The 19,377-nt window shown below is 37.8% G+C and overlaps 2 protein-coding genes across 3 annotated transcripts in view; one reads left to right on the plus strand and one right to left on the minus strand.

The window, feature by feature from the left end:
• Positions 1 to 989: 989 nt before the first annotated feature.
• Positions 990 to 9,835, plus strand: MRL7 (polyadenylate-binding protein 2-binding protein). Of its 2 annotated transcripts, none has more exons than XM_010253084.3 (5): positions 990 to 1,841; positions 6,381 to 6,465; positions 6,599 to 6,710; positions 6,828 to 6,942; positions 9,483 to 9,835. In XM_010253084.3, the coding sequence occupies exons 1-4, from the start codon at positions 1,054 to 1,056 to the stop codon at positions 6,929 to 6,931; spliced, it is 1,089 nt and encodes a 362-aa protein (XP_010251386.1). In that variant the 5' UTR covers positions 990 to 1,053; the 3' UTR covers positions 6,932 to 6,942; positions 9,483 to 9,835. The 2 variants fall into 2 exon arrangements, with proteins under 2 accessions (XP_010251386.1, XP_010251387.1); XM_010253085.3 differs by having other exon boundaries at positions 995 to 1,841; positions 9,490 to 9,835.
• A 3,363-nt stretch (positions 9,836 to 13,198) lies between these two features.
• The window catches only part of RNS2 (ribonuclease 2), a 71,302-nt gene continuing 65,123 nt past the window's right edge, over positions 13,199 to 19,377 (minus strand). Inside the window, exon 9 of the mRNA XM_010253083.3 lies at positions 13,199 to 13,507. Coding sequence (XP_010251385.1) covers positions 13,452 to 13,507 — 56 coding nt within the window. The 3' untranslated portion in view covers positions 13,199 to 13,451. The remainder of the gene's footprint in view (positions 13,508 to 19,377) is intronic.

Here is a 19,377-nt window from a genome sequence, read left to right on the forward strand (position 1 = left end):
CGTAATTTTATACCTTTTTCCTTCTTAATCAATAACAAAAGGGTGGTTTTTGTTGAGTTTTTTTAAATGTTTAAGGGATGTTTTGTATTAAAATGAAACTAAAAGGGAGGGTTTTATGATTGTTAAAAAATTTCAGGGGGGGATTTTGTGTTTGACCTATCAAATTGTCACAAGTACTCACTTCACCGCACTTTCAAGAGTCATCACTATGTTCATGTATTTTGTAAAGGAAAAATGTTAATGACACTATTGTAATTACTAGTATGATTTTTTAACATTTTGATGTATCTTTTTGTCACGCCCCCAAAAGTTTATTTTACTATTTGAGGGGAAGTAGGTAGTTGAGTGATGCCAGTATCTTATAAAAGTTAAGCACGAGATCCCCTCAAGACAAACTTGTGTATTTGTATTTGCCAACACTTAATGGAATACAAAATGCCTCTTGATTAATTTGTATACCATCTTGTTGCACTTTTTTGTGTTGTTGCTTTATCTTTTAAGTTTATTTGATGCATTCGGGTGCCACACGGCCCCAACAACTAACCCTATGACAAAGTATATGTTTGGAATCATGGACTTTTATTCACTAAATGTTTGTACTTGATTTATTTGCAAAATCGAGAAAAATAATAATAAACCCATTTGTTGACACTTAGGCTCCTTAGACACCATTGTCAATAAAATAGTGAATAAATGCATACTCATTAAAAGAAACGCTAAAATGAAACTTCTCCATGCACATATATAAATCAATGCTTGCTTTTGCAAGTCTCTGTGTATATAGAACTGCCTAACGAGGGAAATGCTGAAAGTTTCACTTATGTGGCAGCGTTTATTCAATAAACGCGACCGTTCCAAACACCGCAAAAATGGAGTTAATACAAATTAAAATTGCACCGTAAACGGACTGACGTGGATCCACAAATCAAGCTGACGTGGTTTTTGTAATTGACCAAAATATAATACGTGGCAACAAAAACATCCGGAGGATATTTTCGTGTAGAGAACATCAAATTTTAATCCAGATTACTTTCCCGGGAAAGCGAGAGAGAGATGAACCTTCAAACGTTCAGCCCAAAACCCTTCTTCACTCCCCTCGGTGCCTTAAACCCTAGGCCTATTTCTCATTCCTTCTTCTTCTCCCCACCAGACCCTAACGTCGATCCTGGTCTTAGCTGGAATCGCTTACTCTTCCCCTCTTCTCCTCGAAACCCCAATTTTATCAAAAAATCTCTCTCTCCCTTCACGATTTCAGCAACTTCTGAGCCAGCCCGGAACTTTAACTCAAACCGTGACCCTGCTTCCAAGCCTAAAACGAAAGGTCGTCGTCCGAAAAGAGAAGTTTCGAAAGAAGTTGAAAATTCCGGCGAAGTTTTTCCGACGACTATCCCGCGGAAACCGAGACGAGGCCGAAGGAGAGAAGCGGATGCTGTGGAAGATTTCATTCGCAACTCGCTGGAACGGACGTTTGACTCAATTCGACAGCAGAATGCGGAGGTGTTGGAGGACAAAGAGCAGGTTCTGAAAGACAGAGTCGATGATGAAGTTGATGATAACGATGATGAAGATGACCGCGATGGTGATCCGAGAAAGAAGGAGGTGGTGGTTGAGGAAGATGACCCGAATTGGCCGTTGGATGCGGATGTGGGGTGGGGGATTAGAGCGTCGGAGTACTTCGAGAAGCATCCTATCAGGAATGTGGTTGGGGAGGACGGTGTTGAGATTGATTGGGAAGGGGAGATTGATGATAACTGGGTCAAAGAGATTAATTGCTTGGAATGGGAGAGCTTTGCGTTCCATCCTAGTCCTTTGATGGTTCTCGTCTTTGAAAGATACAACAGGTAGGTTCCTTCATTGTAGTTATTGTGAAAATGCGCTTTATGTGTAACTTTAAGTGATTTATAGCTTCGTATCCGGTATTTTTATCCCTATATGAACTAACTACAGTCCAAAGTGCACTGACCGAAACAGAATTTGACTGAAACTCTGTAATCATCCTTGCTTTGTTATTATCACAAGTTACTGACATGTCTTGCATAGACTGTTCCCAAGTGAGAGATCATGTTTATGTATGTGTCACTGGCATGTTTTGATTCTTGAATGTTATTTTCTTCTTTATTCTTCTTCTGTTTGAGAACTGTTTATATGATTGTTCTTTTTGGCAGTTGGCACATAAAAAAATTATTGTCTATATGACTGTTAGAATTCACAAGAGTGGGAGGGAGGGAAAGGGGAGACTGTACAGTGAATAATAAGACAGAGTGGGAGGTTGTTATTAAATGGTGTCAGTGAGGCAAGTCCAAGCGTGTGCCCTTTTTATTTTTGCACTTTTTGGTGTTTTTTAAGCATGGTGATTGGACCGGGGGCTCTGCCCCCAGACCCTGTGCAAGCCCCTTGGGGCAAGTCCAAACAAGCCCATGTTAGGGTCTTAAACCTTAAAAGAATGATTTTATAATTTTGATGATCTTTTAAAGATATCTTTTATTAGGATTAATGAATGAACAACATTAGCAAATAGGGGGTTCTCGAGACCCTAACATGGACTTGTTTGGGCTTGGTACAAAGGCAGCTTGTAGAATTAGGAATGAAAGAAGAAAGATGTAACATGACATTAACTATTTGAAATGATGCAATTGAGAAAGAAATAAAGAAATTAAAAGTTTGACATGCTCGAATGTGTTTAGTATGCTATTTTTTTATTTTATTTTTGTATTTTTCACTTTGAATATGTTTTATATGCTATGTTTATGTATTTAAATTTGAGCTAATAGTTTTTTTTAAACATTTAGTTTAAAATTAAAGTTTGAATTTTTTTAAATTAATACTATTTTTAATATTTTTTAATTTATTTTGAAACTTTTTACTTTTCTTTTGCATTATTTATTTATTTTTTAATTTTGTGCCTTGCTTCAAAAAGGCGCAGGCCTTGGGCACAAAATGGCCTGTGTGTTTTTTTGTTCCTTGCACGTTTAAAACACCAATGGTATATTGGTCCTTGGACTTTGATATCTAATATTTGTTGTAGGGGTGTTAATGGGGGGGGGTGTTAATCAGGTAATCTGCACTGCCATGCCCCTGTTGGCAGAGAATCCAAATCATTCCTCTCAGGTTAATCTCAACTTATACCAAATCCAGCTTGTTCGTTTCCAAAATTTAGCTTTAACTTAATATGATTCAACTTCTTTGAAAGAGAAAGGAATTCTATTATCAATATGATTTCACTCTATTAGTGAGAGCAACATAAACTTGAGCCTTAGAAGACCTTTAAGGGATTCGGAGATTAGTGAGTTAACTGAACTCCTCCTCAACCTCAGAGAAGCTTACATCTCCCTCAACTCCCTAGACTCCCGTTTCTGGAAGCCCCACCCTGTAGGCGAGTTCTCTTCCAAATCTTTTTTTAAGGCTCTGGTTGCAGAAGAGCAGGACTGTAACTTCCCTTCCAAGAAGATATGGTCCAACTACATCCCTCCAGAGTGTGTTTCTTTGTATGGGAGGCCTGCCTGCATAGGATAAACACTTGTGAGCTGTTGCAAAAGAAGAATTATGGCAGACTTTTTCTCTCCCTTCATGTCTGCATCCTTTGCCTGAGAGAAGGGGAATCAACTGATCATCTTTTCTTAAACTGTCAGGAAACCAGGGACATTTGGAACCATTTTCTACAGCTAGCTGGGTACAGCTGGGTTGCTCCAAATCACCTCCAGGACTTACTCCATCAGTGGCAAGGCAAAGGTTTGAGTAAGAGAGGTAAGGTGTATTGGCAAATAGTACTGCATGCTGTACTTTGGGGAGTTTGGAAGAAAGGAATAGCCAACTGTTTGAGAATAAGGCTAAATCCAAGACTGACCTGATCTCCCACATCACCTACCTATGTAATCAGTGGGCTTCCTGCTCAGACAAGTTTAAAGGAGTCTCTATAAATGACCTTAACAGGGTTGTTGGTGCTTTCCTCTTCACCTCCCCCCCACATCCACAGGGGTCCATTCCTCAGGAGGGAAGAAACTTGGACTCTAAGTTTTGATGGCAGTGCTTCAGGAAACCCCAGAGCTGCCGATATTGGAGGAGCATTAAGGGATGAAAATGGGAACATTTTCTGGGTGTACAGCGGCCTGATCGGCATAGCTGACTCTACCAAGGCAGAAGTGATGGCTGCACTCACAATCACAGGAATCTGATTAATCAACAGACTAGGTGTTCAGAATCTATCCATAGAGGGAGACTCAGAAAACACTATAAAGTGGTTAGAAAGACAGGAGGCTGGGCTGTGGAGACTCAGTCATTTTCTGACAGAGGCAAGGGATCTATTGGCATCTTCAAATTTAAACCTGTACTGGATTCCAAGGGAACTTAATGCTCTTGCAGATGGGCTAGCAAAATTAGGTCCTCTTTTAGAAGTTCTGTATTGTGATGAGACCCCTCCTATGTAATTCTCAGGGGTTTGATCCCTGTTTTTAGTTTTCTTTGTACACCCTCTTGTGTACCCCCTATTTTATTAATGAAATCAGTTTACTTTTCTCAAAAATTTGATTTCACTCTATTGACTTCCAAAAATCTTCTTTTAATGCATAAAACAAGGTTCAAAATTTCGCAACATATCAGCCGATATGTATCATTTCTATGAAAGTCTGGTACAAGGAACACATGGAATTCCTATGTACTGTTCCTTTTTGGCTGTATTAGACCAACATGGTCTTGTCTCGGCCTGTTTTGTGTCTGTATCAGCTGATACAGATCCAATATGGGCCAATACGTTTAGGGTATTGGCTGACACATTAACACTTTTCAAATTTAAATTTCCTAATCTTTTTCATATTCTTTTTGATCGTTACCTAATCTTTTTCATATTACATATTAAAAGCCCCTAAGCCAGGCTATTCAAATTCAAATTTCATTAATTACTCCCTCTTTCTCTCTTATTAATCTTTTTCATTTATTGCTCCCTCTCCCTCTTGCATTAATCACTAGTACATTTAAGGCAAGTTTTCAAGTTCAAATTTGGCAAGCCATTCTAGTGCCATAATTCGAATTTGATACAATTTTGTGTATAAGAAGTTAGAAATAGGTAATAGGAAGGTTTGAACCCCCGTCATTAATTTGTAATGAGAAGTCCACCACTACACCCTACTTTATTTACTTGTTATAAATATATGCATTTTTATTCTTAAGTAAACTTCCTGTTCTTAAAGGAAGTCTCTCAGTAAATGCTAAAATTGATTATTAAATATATTAAAATAAATTATATTGATTTTCTGAAAATTAAGGTATATATTTACATATTTTAGTTCTTCCATCATTTTTCAACAGTTACCAATTGCATCTCAATAAGTCATTAAAGTATTTTTTATGTTTAAATAACTTATTTATAGTCATATGAAACTTGCATTTATTTTTATTAATATATTTTTTTAGGATTTATTAGAGTTTCTAACACATCCATGCGTATCTTAATTTTTGGTTCATATCTATGTATATCCAAAGCATATCCTGATACATTATTTTAAACTGCTTTTCTGATACATTTTGCATTTCCAATACTTTGAACCTCGGTACAAAACTTGACACAACATCTTGCATATAGAATATGCACAAATCCTGTGAATGATTTAAAAGCCATAATCATATTGTCAATTATGAAGCAGATTGAATTGAATCAAACCATGGATCCTGGCTATACGTACTATTCTGTTTTTATAGAATTTCATAACATTTAAGTTATATATACTAAAAATTAAATATATATTGAAAACATACCCTATTTTTAATCTGTATCCATCATAAATATTCAGTACAAGAAAGTCCATGATTTGTATACTAGAAGCATAAGATGATAGAACCTGTTTGACTTGAAAGTCTATTAACCTAAATGTAATGGTTCTTTATCCTATATTCATCCAAAAAAAAATGGTTCTTTATCCTACATATGATAGAAAATAAACTCAAAAGGGACTGTTTGGTTTTAAATGGCCTAAATAAGTTTTATTCTAGTAAGTGCTTTAAAACCAAAAGTCTATTGAGAGAAATTAAAGAAAAAAGTTAATAAAAGTTCTATTATTGATAAAAAAATTAAAGAAAAAATGACAAAATGGAGAACTAGATTCTAGTTGAAGTTGTTTGAAATGTATGGATTGGATAAATTGTGATATTTATGAATCAAATTGTCCTTGGAATTCATGGTTTAAATCATACCATAAATTGCAAGATTTTGAAAAATAAAAGGCAAGTGCAGCACAAGGAAACCACACCTATCTTGGCATAGTATAATATGAACCAGTTTCTCTTTGTCAAATGTTAGTACATGTTGGCGTATGTGGGAGGAAGACGTGCTTATTTTCACAATACTATTGTTATTAAAAGCATCCGATGCTTGACTTTTGTATACACAGGGCAACTGATAACTGGAAATTCTTGAAGGAGTTGGAGAAAGCAATCAAGATCTACTGGAAAGCAAAAGATCGATTGCCTCCCCGGGTATTCCAAAATTTTTATATCCATTTACCTGCACTTCATCTCCTTCTTTTCATTGTTTCCATCTATGGATATAAGAATCTATTTTTTAATTTTACTTTTATAAGCAATGTGACCTTGATTTTTTTAAAGACAGGCTGTCAAAATTGATATCAACATTGAGAGAGACTTAGCTTATGCCCTCAAAGTTAGAGAATGCCCACAGCTCTTATTCCTTCGAGGAAACAGGATCTTATACAGAGAGAAAGGTTGGTTTGTGAGTTTTCTCTTTTGGAGTAATGAAAAACTTCTTTCTCCAATTCTTACTATGATTAGTCAGTTGGAGTTCCATTCTCTGTCCAACAACATGAATTTTGGATCTGCAGACATCCGAACATCTGATGAATTGGTTCAAATGATTGCTCATTTCTACTACAATGCAAAGAAACCTTCATGGATTGATGATGCAGCTTTAGCTCCACCATTTTAGTTCTAATCCAGGTATGCAATCTGCAATTTGTGTAATACTTAATAGTTACTAGTATGTTCCAAATCAGATGTTTGACTCACAGTCTGAATGAGTTTTTATTATTTTCTTTGGTGGTGGTGGTGGGTTCATGTTCTAAGTGTTATGATATTTGCGCTATGGTACCATAAGAGGCTATTTCTGCTTGCTGAACATTTTAGAAATATGTAGAAGGTTAGATCTACACAGCTGGGTGAGAGAATCCATCTAATCCTGCATTAAGATTGAGATATGCCAATTTGCCCTCTCTTTTATTTCCCCATTCATATGCGTTATTCTTTTTTTATTTGTGTATGCACGTGTGTGTTTTTGTCTCCACTGTCCATCTAATCTTGGTCTGAGATTGAGAGAGCAGCATTCTTATCTCACTCCACAAGTTAGTAAGTCTTTGGTGCCTTTATCATCCAGAAGAAAAGCAGTCACCTCAGCCATGGTAGAACTTACCTTAACAAGGTGTTATGGGGGACTCATCCATTTCTTGACAATAGAAGCTGCTAAAGTTCTTGGCAATAGGTGTTATTGGGGGGGGGGGTATGGATGAGTACCCCATACAAGAAAAGCAGTCGCCTCTAGAAGCTGCTAAAGCTCTTCACAATAGGTTGGTACCGTACCAAACCTAACCAGCTATTGTTGTTCTGGTCCTGTGATTTTGTCCTGATTAACATTTGGGTTGGTTCTGGTTCTTGCTCATTCTGAATTGATTCAGACAATGAGACCCGAGCTGAATACTTTCTTAATAATATATAAAGGTTCCCTACTTTTTCTTGTAATTTTTGTCATAAATGGTAAATTTGATAGATAATATATTAGATAATTTTAGTTAAAAACACTTGATTTTTTAACATATAAATAATTTACTATTTTACTATCATTTTTATTAAGGTTATATTTTTAAAAATCAAGTTTTAACTTTATTTATATAAATAATTATGGCTGTCAGTATAATCAGGTCTATCAGGTTAGACCTGATTATCTCAATTATTAATCGGGACAGTTCTGGGTGTATGATTTTGTCCTGAATCTCCTGATTAATAATCAGTTCAGGACTGGGACACCCTGCCTGATCCAGTCACACCCTAAGAATCCCCTTCTACCTCCACTTTTTCATATCTTTCTACTTTTGCTTGGCCTAAGAAAAGGGGGAGAATCATGTGGAGGTGTGAGGGCTGCTTTTGATATGGACTATCTGGAAAGAGAGGAATATAAGAATATTTACAGAAAAGGAGAGAAGCAAAGAAGTGATGAGAGATTGTTTGATGGCTGGGGTGATTCATTGGATTAGAACTTTGGACTTGTTCTTGCAGTTCTCCTTTGATGATATATGGAGAAACTGGGAAGTGGTGACTAAGAGCTCCTCTAAGAAGGAAAAGGTGCATATGGTTTCGCAGCCTCCTCCTAAAGGATTTGTAAAATTAAACATTGACGGAAGCAGCCAAGGTAACACGGGCCCCTCAGTAATAGGAGGGGCTTTGAGAAATATGGGAGGACATGTTATTGCTTTGTTCTCAGGTCCAATGGGAATGGACGACTCGGCTAGAGCTGAATTACTTACTGTACTACAAGGAATTAAAATTGCAAGTGAATTGAATATGCTAAATGCAGTGATTGAAGAGAATTCAAAACTGGTGGTGGAGTGGTTGAAGCAACCAAAATCTATAATTTGTTGTTTTAGGGATGAGATGAAAAGTTTAAATGACTAACTAGAAGGATGAATTTGAGCATACAATAGGTGAGAAGATCTGCTAATGGGATGGTGAATACTTTAGCTAAACAAGGGGTGAATAGAAATCTTTTGTACAGGGTGATAAATGATAATATCTTAATTTACCTTTTATTATATTATTACTAGTTGACTGACACACAAGAAGAGCGAGGAAAATAAATGGATTAGATTTTTTCTCATGGTTGTGGTCTGGATGTGAAGCCAGGAAAATATTGGCATTATATTTATCCACAGAGAGAAAGCAATACTCATTCAGTTTAGCTATTTCAGCTGTTATCAAATGGTCTCTTAAGTGTATCTGTCAATTCTCCACACTTGGGTTTGGAGCATTGTCAACATTGTTACAGTTGCTGTGCTGAGTGCCAAGTACTGGCACAGTATCCAATTGTGTTTGTCTGATAAAAAAAGGTTGCACCATATACAGATGGCAGTATCACAAGTGATAAAGATGTTATGTCTGGTTTCACCACTAGGCATTTGACCTGCATATGAATCACAACTATTGATACCAGGTTCTGCACCTGCATTGGATTACCTCATGTGTTAGTTTTCGTATGTGCCATATCTTTGTGCTCTCAACTTGGGTGGACTAGGACCTGGCCCTTATGCATTGGATCATCTAATAAGTCACTTGTTTTTTGAGAGAAGGTAATGTAATTTGTAAAATAGGCTGATTTTACATTTCTACATGTAAAATATTATGCTGATTTTTAGTAAAATCGTATGTATGTCCATGATTGTTGTTGCTGATTAAGGATCACCTCTTTCATTATCTTTTTGTTATACCATTAGAATGCAGGTCAAAGCAAATATATCAAGAATGCATGGTATTTGAGAGCCATTGCTCATATGGGGGAGATTGCTCTGCAGCCCACTCTACAGGAAATCCATGAAGGTGAGGAAAATACACAATAGTTATATGACCGTGCCACCATTCTTTTCATGTGCAACATGTACCATGTGACAATGACTAGTAGAAATTGGTAGAATGGGAGGCTTTCTATGTATTAATTTTTTCCAAACCTCCATGGAGCAACTGGATTTCCTTAAAGAAGAATAAACATCCAGCCTGAAAACCTAATGTATAGCTCTATTGAAGACATGTTATTGTGTAATTTAGTTATCATTTGGGTGTCGATACGCAACTCAACTTAATCCAACTATTTTCGGTTGGTTACACAAATGACAAATTTTGTTCTGTGAGTGAGTGAGTGCGCTCTATCAAGAGTAACGTTTCTTGTAAAACAATTGGTCTTTAGATTGTTTTCTACCATTGCAGCCAATGTTTGCTTTGGTTTTCCTCTCGTTCTTTTCAGAGCCTTTTTGCAAATCAATACTACTGGTTCCATCATAGGTTACTTTGTTTTTTGATAAACCCATCATAGGCTGTTTTGTGTACATTATTAAGTAAACCATCTCAGTTTTCTTGTTTGTAACCAATTGGGGGTTACACCGAAGACCTATTGAGTGCACTATTTTTGAATTTAACTCAATTTTATGTTAATATTCTAGTTTTACAACCTATTTGAGGCATTAAATCAAAGACAACTTTTGATGCTGGTCTACTGAAGCATGATTTTTAAGAAATATAAAGAAAATTGTGATATTTTCCTCTTGTTCATTTTCTTATCGGCATGTTGCCTTTTTGGTCTTTGAGAAAATGAAACCTCCGCAGGTATGACTTAAGTGATGTAGAATGAAGAGTTTCTGGAGTGTGAAACTGGAAGATTCAAAAGATGATCTCAGCTTCAAATCGACTTTTGATTCAAATGTCGCCTCAGGGCCGCAATATATCAAAATGCAGCTGTTTGTTCTCAGAGGAAATTGGTTTCTCTTTGTCGAAAAGAAGTTGAGTTCTTGGGGTGATCATGAACCAGACTTTGCACCTGTGACAAGGGTATTTATCGCCTGAGCCCAAGCCTGGCCTGGCCAAAATTTATGTCCAAACCTGGAATTTCTGGAATGGACTGAAATGATCACCCTTGATGGGTTCCCACCATGCATGAGGGTTGATGCTAGTAGTAACAAACTAACAATTTCTCCAAAGCTTCTTTGCGAGCTTCCAAAGTTTCAGTCTTCTCTTTTACTTCCCCTGTTGTCCCTGGACGCAAGTTCAGTTTTAGACTTTCTCATCATATTGCAGTACGACAAATGACACGTGTTTCATTGTCAATGGGTCTGATATAATGGCTATGCCGAGCAGTAGCCGGATAGAACGTGATACCCATCTCCCATTGATCCAGGTGGATAAGACTGCTTCATAGGACACGTGGTGTGCTTTGAGGTGAGCTCCAACCAAGGTTTTAGGGGTTGCTAATATTTGGATGAAATAAAAAACGGTCATTGTCGTATTTACTTGGAAAATAAAAAATTATAGGTAAGTAGCTTTCTGTAAAACAAATGGGACTTAGATGCAATGGGATCTCACGCAAGCAAAAATTCTACACACTCTGCAAAACGATATTCTCCTTTTTTATAGCTAAAATTTTCTGTCTTATTTACCTAGGAAATAAAAAACATGGATAAATAGTTTCCAAAAAATTGATACAACAGGATCCCGTGCAAACAAAAACTCTGCAAGCATAGACATTCAGCTGTATGGTAAGAACATCCTCCTATGAATTTAATATAAATCAGGGGAGATGTTCCCTATGTGCGGATGGATGCCATTGCTTACTAGAGAAAACAAATAACTAGTCAGTCTTATTAGCCTGTGAAATGAGCTGAGGTCATAAAGTGAGACGCATGCCAATTCAAGAGGGGAGGGGGAGCGGCTCACAGTTCACATCATAGAGAACCGTGTTCCCACAAGCTAGCATTTGCCCTTGTCAAAGGAATCGATCCTCCAGAACAAGAAACCTCCTCAAGCCTTATCTTATTCTTAGTGCTTAAAATACCTTTCCAAATTCTGCGTTTCGTTTGGTTGCAGCGCAAAACTGTAAATCAGAACTAAATACAAATTTTGCATCTGGTTCAGTTTTGCATTTATTTGCTTGTATCTATGATTACATCACTGGATACAAAATTTGTACTTTTTTGTGTCATTTGTACTCACTAGTAATAAGATTTGCTCCACCTTCCTCCTACCTCAGTTCTCTCTCATATAAGGTGGGGGTCACATCATCTTGCTTCCTACCTCAATTCTTCCTTCCTTGCCATTCTTTTATGATGTGTCAACTGTCAATTTTATTTTATATTTTATTTCACCTTCATTAAAAAAAAGTCTATCAAAATAGATCCAAATATATTCTAACATATTCACCATATTTTTAAAGAAATAAATACAAATTTATTAACTATTTCATTGAAAAAAAAACACACAAATACTCAACATAAATCCCAAGAGGGAGTGCTCTCCCCGTGTATCCACCAACAGAGATGGTTCGAAGTATCAATACCACGCTATGCTCAAATCGCATATCCATAGTTTATCCAGAGATTTTAACAATTTACTCTTTTCTATTTTTTTCCAGTTTGATAAATTTACAAACACAAATCGGAATGGATACTAATGTTTGAACCCATTAAATAGCTTATAGCCCTAACTCTTAACACTTCAGTGGGTTGAATCGTCTTGATACTTTGTAATTTACAAACACAAATCGGAATGGATACTAATGTTTGAACCCATTAAATAGCTTATAGCCCTAACTCTTAACACTTCAGTGGGTTGAATCGTCTTGATACTTTGTAATATTTTGTACTTAGTTTTTGATCAATCAGCTACTCAGAGAAGCCCAATCACTTCATTAGGGAGTGAAGGGTCCTTGTACTCTATTCTTACAAAACATGAGTAGCAGTTCCTATGGTTACCTCCATTAGTACACTGATAATCTATACATGGACTAGAAAAAAAAACTTTTATGCTCCAAAGTAAAGCACTTAAGCATGCTTGGGCGAGATGAATGACCTCTTGGGAAGTTTTCGTGTTGCACCCCAACTTTTATTTATTCGATGATTTACAATTTTACATAAAAAAAAAATCTTAATACCAATCAAACTGGTATCATAAAGGCTCAATTTGAGAAGAACGTAAATACAAAAATTAGAAACACTATATACAAGATTTGTACTGTAAGCACTTCCCAAACCGTGCCAAAAATAGTAACACCATCCTCAAAATTCAACCCTTGTGCAAACTCTGTACCACTTTCCTCCTACCTCAATTCTCTCTCATATAAAGTGGAGATCACATAAATAAATGAGCGATCAAATTCCCTGCAAACAAAACCTATGCATACACTGTAAGCATGGGAATCCCGCTGCACGTTGGGAACATATCCCTATGAATTCAACATAAATGTACGGGGAGATATTCCCAATGTGCGGCTAGATACCATATGAGCAGAGTTTTTGCAATAAATGACCCTCCTACCTTTCTTTATATAAGGTGAATACTTAACTTTTCCCTGTAATTAACAAACAAATCAAGGTCAAATCTGAGGCAAAAGGAAACTATAATATACACTCAGCCTACTTGCACTCCTGCGCATTTACACAAGGGACGATGAAATTTGCAACTGCCTTCCGATATTAATATATTTGAGTGAACCTAAGTTCCACCTTTACACGATGACTTGTCCCCTATATTTCCAGTACATCTGGATAATAGATATAATGACCACATAAAGAAAACAACTAATTGATAAATGTTGAAGTCTCCTTTTTATGTCAATTATTGTGACAACTCATGGTTCTCCTCTTAAATTAAATTTACATACAGAGATTAGATAGCAGTATGAATACATTCAAGTAGGTGATTTACATGGCTTCAATATCAAATAACCATGGAAATTCATCTTTACCATTTTCAAGTTCTGCAAAAAGAGAAATGAAAATTGTTAACAAAAACAGGATCACATGAGAGTTTTCTAAAGCAATTCTAGTAAAGATATAAAGAGCAAGATAAAGAAGTAGGAATACTGTTTATTCTAGAACAGTAATGAAATAAAATTGACATATCAGCACATCAAAATAATTTATTTTTACCTAATGCTTCTGAATTCCTAAGTGAAACTTAATAATTAGCACTAAAATGGTCCATGATTGACATACAAAGTAAGACCATTTTCAGAAACTGACAAGGATTGGAAATGAAATAGATGTCAACTAGGATATAGAATAAAATTTGAAGACTGAAGAACACCTACAGAAGTTAACTAAAAATGATGAACTGAAGGGACCACAGATATATAACTAGTTGTTTATCCATGAAAAGGAAGAAAGAGGGGGGGGGGATGGGGGAATCATCCATTTCTTGTTCATTTATAGGCCTAATGATGGTTCCTACAGCCAAAATAACGAGGTGTTATAGTTCACCCCAACTACGAGGTTTGATAGTGGAAAGCAGCAAGAGATTACCATAGCCCTTGATTAAGTCGAAGCTAAATGTACTGCAAGAAAAATCCATGAATAAACATATATTGAATCCATTTAGGATGGTAGACTCCTCTTAAGTGCATGTGGACATGATATCTTGAAAATTAAAAATGGAAGAAAAGAGAATAATTATAAGAAAGGAGATGCAATTATGTAAAAAGAAAACCAACGAGACAATCACTACTACTAAATATAAATAGTTTAGCCTGCCAATTATTAGTGGCAGAACCCAAAATATCTATGATGGAAATATAGCAACCCTGCTTAGTGGGAGATGTACCCTCACCACAGCTGCTGCTTTTTCTATCACCAAACACATAGGCATCAATTCAGGAATCTAAAAGGCTAAAATCTGCCTTTCTTTGGGGTTCCACTGGAAACTATAGTAAAATCCATCTTAGTACCGGGACAAGTTGGGAGAGAGAAAGATTTTGCAGATTGCAGTCTAACCTTCAATATAAACCTATGAAGAAATTAGGCTGTCCTCAGTCATTAAAATAAGTTTGAACTCACTTGCTTATTGCAGATATCAACATGTGCAAAAAGGTGAAGAACAAGCCATACATTGGAGCATACAGGCTCCTGGATACAAATCTGGTTTTTCTCGATTTTATGATTAAAATCTATAAAAAATAGCAAAAAAACACCAAAAGAATTATAGCTTGCATTGAAAAGACTCTAAAATTGAGTCTTACAGAATCTGTTTTTTTTTTTGTTTGGTAATGAGTTACAGGTTGGCCATATACCTACAAATGTCAACTATATGGCTGCTGATGCCAAAAGTGCTTCAGGATTCACGTCAGCATAGGGCGAACATGAGGAGTGCTCTGATACAAACTTGTTAAATAATCTGGTGATGAATGGTATTTTGTCATGATATAAGAACAAAATATAGAAGAAAGAAATCGGCATGAGTAGGGTTAGAATCTATATTGATCTTGTTGAGCAGAAGAAGAAAGGAAGGAAGAAGAAAAAGAAGAGAGAAGAGGCTGCAGACTTAAGGCCTCGAAAGAACTTCATGCGAGTGAAGCATTTGTATTTATACTATACTGGCCGTACAACACAAGAGGGCTACAAAAAATTACAAAAATACCCCTGCAGGCACTAAACCTGCGTACAGTACATATAATACACCAGTCAACACTCCCCCTCAAGTTGGAGCATAGATATCAATCATGCCCAACTTGTCACAGAGACCTTGGTGTCTGGAATGGTTTAGCCCCTTTGTAAAGATGTCTGTCAATTGGTCTTCAGAGCTGATGTATGGAGTGCATATTTCGCCTGTGATGATTTTCTCTCTGATAAAGTGCTTGTCAACTTCAATGTGCTTTGTTCTATCATGTAGTACCGGGTTGGCAGCGATACTTATAGCTGCCTTGTTGTCACAGAGTAGAGTCATGGGTTTGTCTACTGGAAAACCCAACTCTCCCAATAGATTCTTTATCCACATACCTTCGGCTACTCCATGTGCCATTGCACGGTACTCAGATTCAGCACTAGATCTAGCTACCACGGTTTGCTTCTTACTCCTCCAAGTAACAAGGTTCCCTCCTACAAAGGTGCAGTAACCACTAGTAGACCTTCTGTCACTTTGAGATCCAGCCCAGTCCGCATCTGTGTAAATTTCAACTCTCAAATGTCCATGTTTCTGGAATAATAAGCCAGCACCTGGGAACTTCTTAAGATACTGCAGTATTCTTTCCGCTGCTTCAAGATGAGTGGACCTAGGTGCATGCATGAACTGGCTAAGGACACCAACAACATATGCTATGTCTGGACGAGTCATAGAGAGGTACAACAATCTCCCTACAAGCCTCTGAAATTGCTTCACATCCTTAAGAGATTCACCTTGGCTGTCACTTAACTTATGGTTGGGGTCAATGGGAGAGTCAGCTGGTTTAACCCCAATCTTTCCAGTGTCCTTAAGCAAGTCTAGGACATATTTCCTTTGGGAGATGAAGATACCATTTTTTGATCGGGCAACCTCAATTCCAAGGAAGTATTTAGCGGGTCCTAGATCTTTCACTTCGAACTGAGTAGCAAGGAAGCCCTTCAAAGTTTGAATCTCATCCTTCCAGTCACCAGTAACAATTATGTCATCCACATATACTATTAGGGCAGCCATTTTACCTTCTACCCTTTTTACAAACAGTGTGTGATCTGACTGACATTGCTTGTATTCTCTCTGCTGAACTGCAGTATGAAATCTGCTAAACCAAGCTCTTGGTGATTGCTTCAGCCCATATAAAGACTTCACTTCCTTGAGCCAAAAAACCCGGGGGTTGAACCATATAAACTTCCTCTTCAATGTCACCATTCAAGAAGGCATTCTTGATGTCGAGCTGATGTAGATCCCAATTCAGATTGGCAGCAAGAGAGAAAAGTATTCTAATAGAGTTCATTTTGGCAACATGGGCAAAGGTTTCTGCATAATCAACTCCATATACTTGAGTAAAACCCTTGGCCACTAAACGAGCTTTATACCTCTCCACAGTTCCATCAGCCCCATGCTTAATAGTGAACACCCATTTACATCCAACTGAAACCTTCCCCTTAGGGAGATCAACAAGATCCCACGTGCCATTCTTATGAAGAGCATCGATTTCTTTCTTCATGGCATTTGTCCATTCTGGTATTGAGAGAGCTTCTGCCACATTCTTGGGAATAGGAATACTGTCAATGGAGGTAAGGAAGGCACGAAATGAAGGTGAGATGTTCTCATAGGAAACAAAGTTGGAAATAGGGTGTTTAGTAGTGCACAACCTAACACCTTTCCTGTGGGCAATAGGAAGGTCAAGATCATTAGCAACAGGGAGGTCAGGACCATCATTGGGAGTCAAGTTACCTGAGAGAGTATGATCTTCCCCCGAGGAGTTTGATGGAACTTGAGGTACAGCTTCTGGATTCCCCACAGCTCTTGAACTTGGTTGGCCTTTATGACGACGAGAAAAAACACGAAAAGGTGGAGGATCAAGAAGAGAAGGGGGAGGAGAAGAATTAGGAAGAGGAGGAAGCTGAACCAGTTTCTCCTCATGCCTACACTCCCCCTGAGGAGAAACAGGAAAGAAGGGCTCATCTTCAAAGAAGGTAACATCCATGGAGACATAGAATCTCCGAGAAACAGGATCAAAGCAACGATACCCTTTCTGAGAGAATGAGTAGCCAAGAAATATGCACGGGATAGCACGGGAGTCCAATTTCCCCCGGGTGGGAGATAGGTTTTGGACAAAGCACCGACAACCAAAAATACGAGGAGGTAGAAAGAAGAGGGGCCTTAGAAAAGAGAAGCTGATGTGAGACTTTGTACTCTAACCAACGAGAGGGCATTCGGTTAATGAGGTATGTAGAACAAAGGACAGCCTCAAGCCAAAAACGTTTGGGAACATTCATGTGGAGTAGTAAACCCCGTGCCACTTCAAGTAGATGTCGGTTCTTCCGTTCAGCCACACCATTTTGTTGTGGCGTATGGGCACAAGAGCTCTAATGAAGAGAGCTACGTGAAGCAAAGAACTCCGTGAGGTCACTATGAAAAAACTCTTTTGCATTGTCTGACTGAAATATTTGAATCTCGGTCTGAAATTGGGTGAAGACCATCCACTGAAAATCTTGGATAATTTTTGGTACTTCCTCACGAGTTCGCATTGGATATACCCAAGTGTATATGGAATAATCGTCAATGAAGGTAATGAAGTACTTGTAGCCACTCTCAGAAGGTAAAGTAACAAGGCCCCACACATCAGAATGCACAACGTGAAAAGGAAACTCAGATTTACTATTTATTTGAGGAAATTGAGTTCTACGATGCTCGCTTACCTGACACGTTTGACAAGAAAGATTAGAAATAGACATTGACTTACACAGTTCTGGGAAAACAAATTTCAAGGTCTCAAAAGACAAATGACCCAGATGACAATGCCACAAATACATTTTACTTTTTTTAAACTGACTCATAGACTCTGTAACATGAAGGCCAACCGTATTCTCCAGCATGTAGAGTTCATCAACCATACGTCCCCTACCAATCGTCCTCCCCGAGGCAAGATCCTAAATCACACAATTGGTAGGGAAAAAAGTCACAGAACAGTTTAAGAAATTTGTAACACTACTAACTGAGAACAAATTCATAGGGAATTTTGGAACATGAAGAACATAAGAAAGAGTAAGGCCGAGGGGAAGAGAGACAGTTCCTTGACCAGCTATGGAAGTGTATGATCCATCAGCTAGTCTCACTTTATCTCTTCCGGAAAGAGGGTGATAAGTTTGAAAGTAAGAGGACATACCAGTCATGTGTTTTGACGCTCCAGAATCGATGATCCATGGAGAGTCAAGGTTGTGAGAAGCAGCATGGAAAGCTGTGGCAAGATTACCTGATGTGGATGCAAAAGAAGTGGTGGGAGGAGCATCCACCAAGCGAATTGCTCTACCATAAAGCTCCAAATGGTCACAGAAGGAGTTTACAATATCTTCCCTTGGGTCAGATCCAGAGTAGCTATGTTGGCCATGTGGTGTTTGAGTCACAGTAGAAATGGAGGGCTGATTCTCCCGAGTAACCATATTGATCATGTGGTGATTCTTGGTACCTTGTTGCCCGGGTCTTCTAATTACATCTGAACCTTGCTTCTTAGGTAAATCATGAGCCCACTTTGGTTTCCCATGGAGATCCCAACAAGTATCTTTGGTGTGCCGGGGCTTCTGACAATTAGTGCACCACAATCTTTCCTTATTCATGGTTCTAGGTTTAGAAGAACTCAAAAACAAAGGTACACTGCCTTACAGAGCTACTACAGTCCACAACTAGGCACTTGCTAATTTCCGGTTTCACAGAGAACCAAACACAAACACTGCAGCTGCAATACTAGTTTGTATGACCTACGCTTTGTAAGAGTCCACAGAACAATATACGAACACTGCACTTGCAGTGTAACCAGGTCTAGATGACCTACATTTTTACAACTTTCATGCAGCTTCACGGTGGGAACAGCAATACAAGTGCTGATATCCACACCTAATCAGTAGGAACAGCAATAAAGCAATACAAGTGGTGGTTCAACACACCTAATCGGCTGATATCCACTTTCCAGGGCAGCCGAACAGTCACTTAGGGTTTAAGGTTCAACAACAGTCCCTTAGAGAGCTGAATAGACACAGTCGGAGGAGGGAAAAACAAAATAGCCGAACAGTCCCTACTCAGATTTCTGGACATTAACAGTCCATCGAAAGAGTGCAAGAAGAGAAACATAAACAGAGAAACTTCAGTTCAGTACCCAGGTCACCCGAACTGTGAATAGGCAGTACACTCATGGACCCA

Source organism: Nelumbo nucifera, chromosome 7 (assembly GCF_055504915.1).
Source record: "Nelumbo nucifera cultivar China Antique chromosome 7, China Antique-T2T, whole genome shotgun sequence".
Classification (NCBI taxonomy): domain Eukaryota; kingdom Viridiplantae; phylum Streptophyta; class Magnoliopsida; order Proteales; family Nelumbonaceae; genus Nelumbo; species Nelumbo nucifera.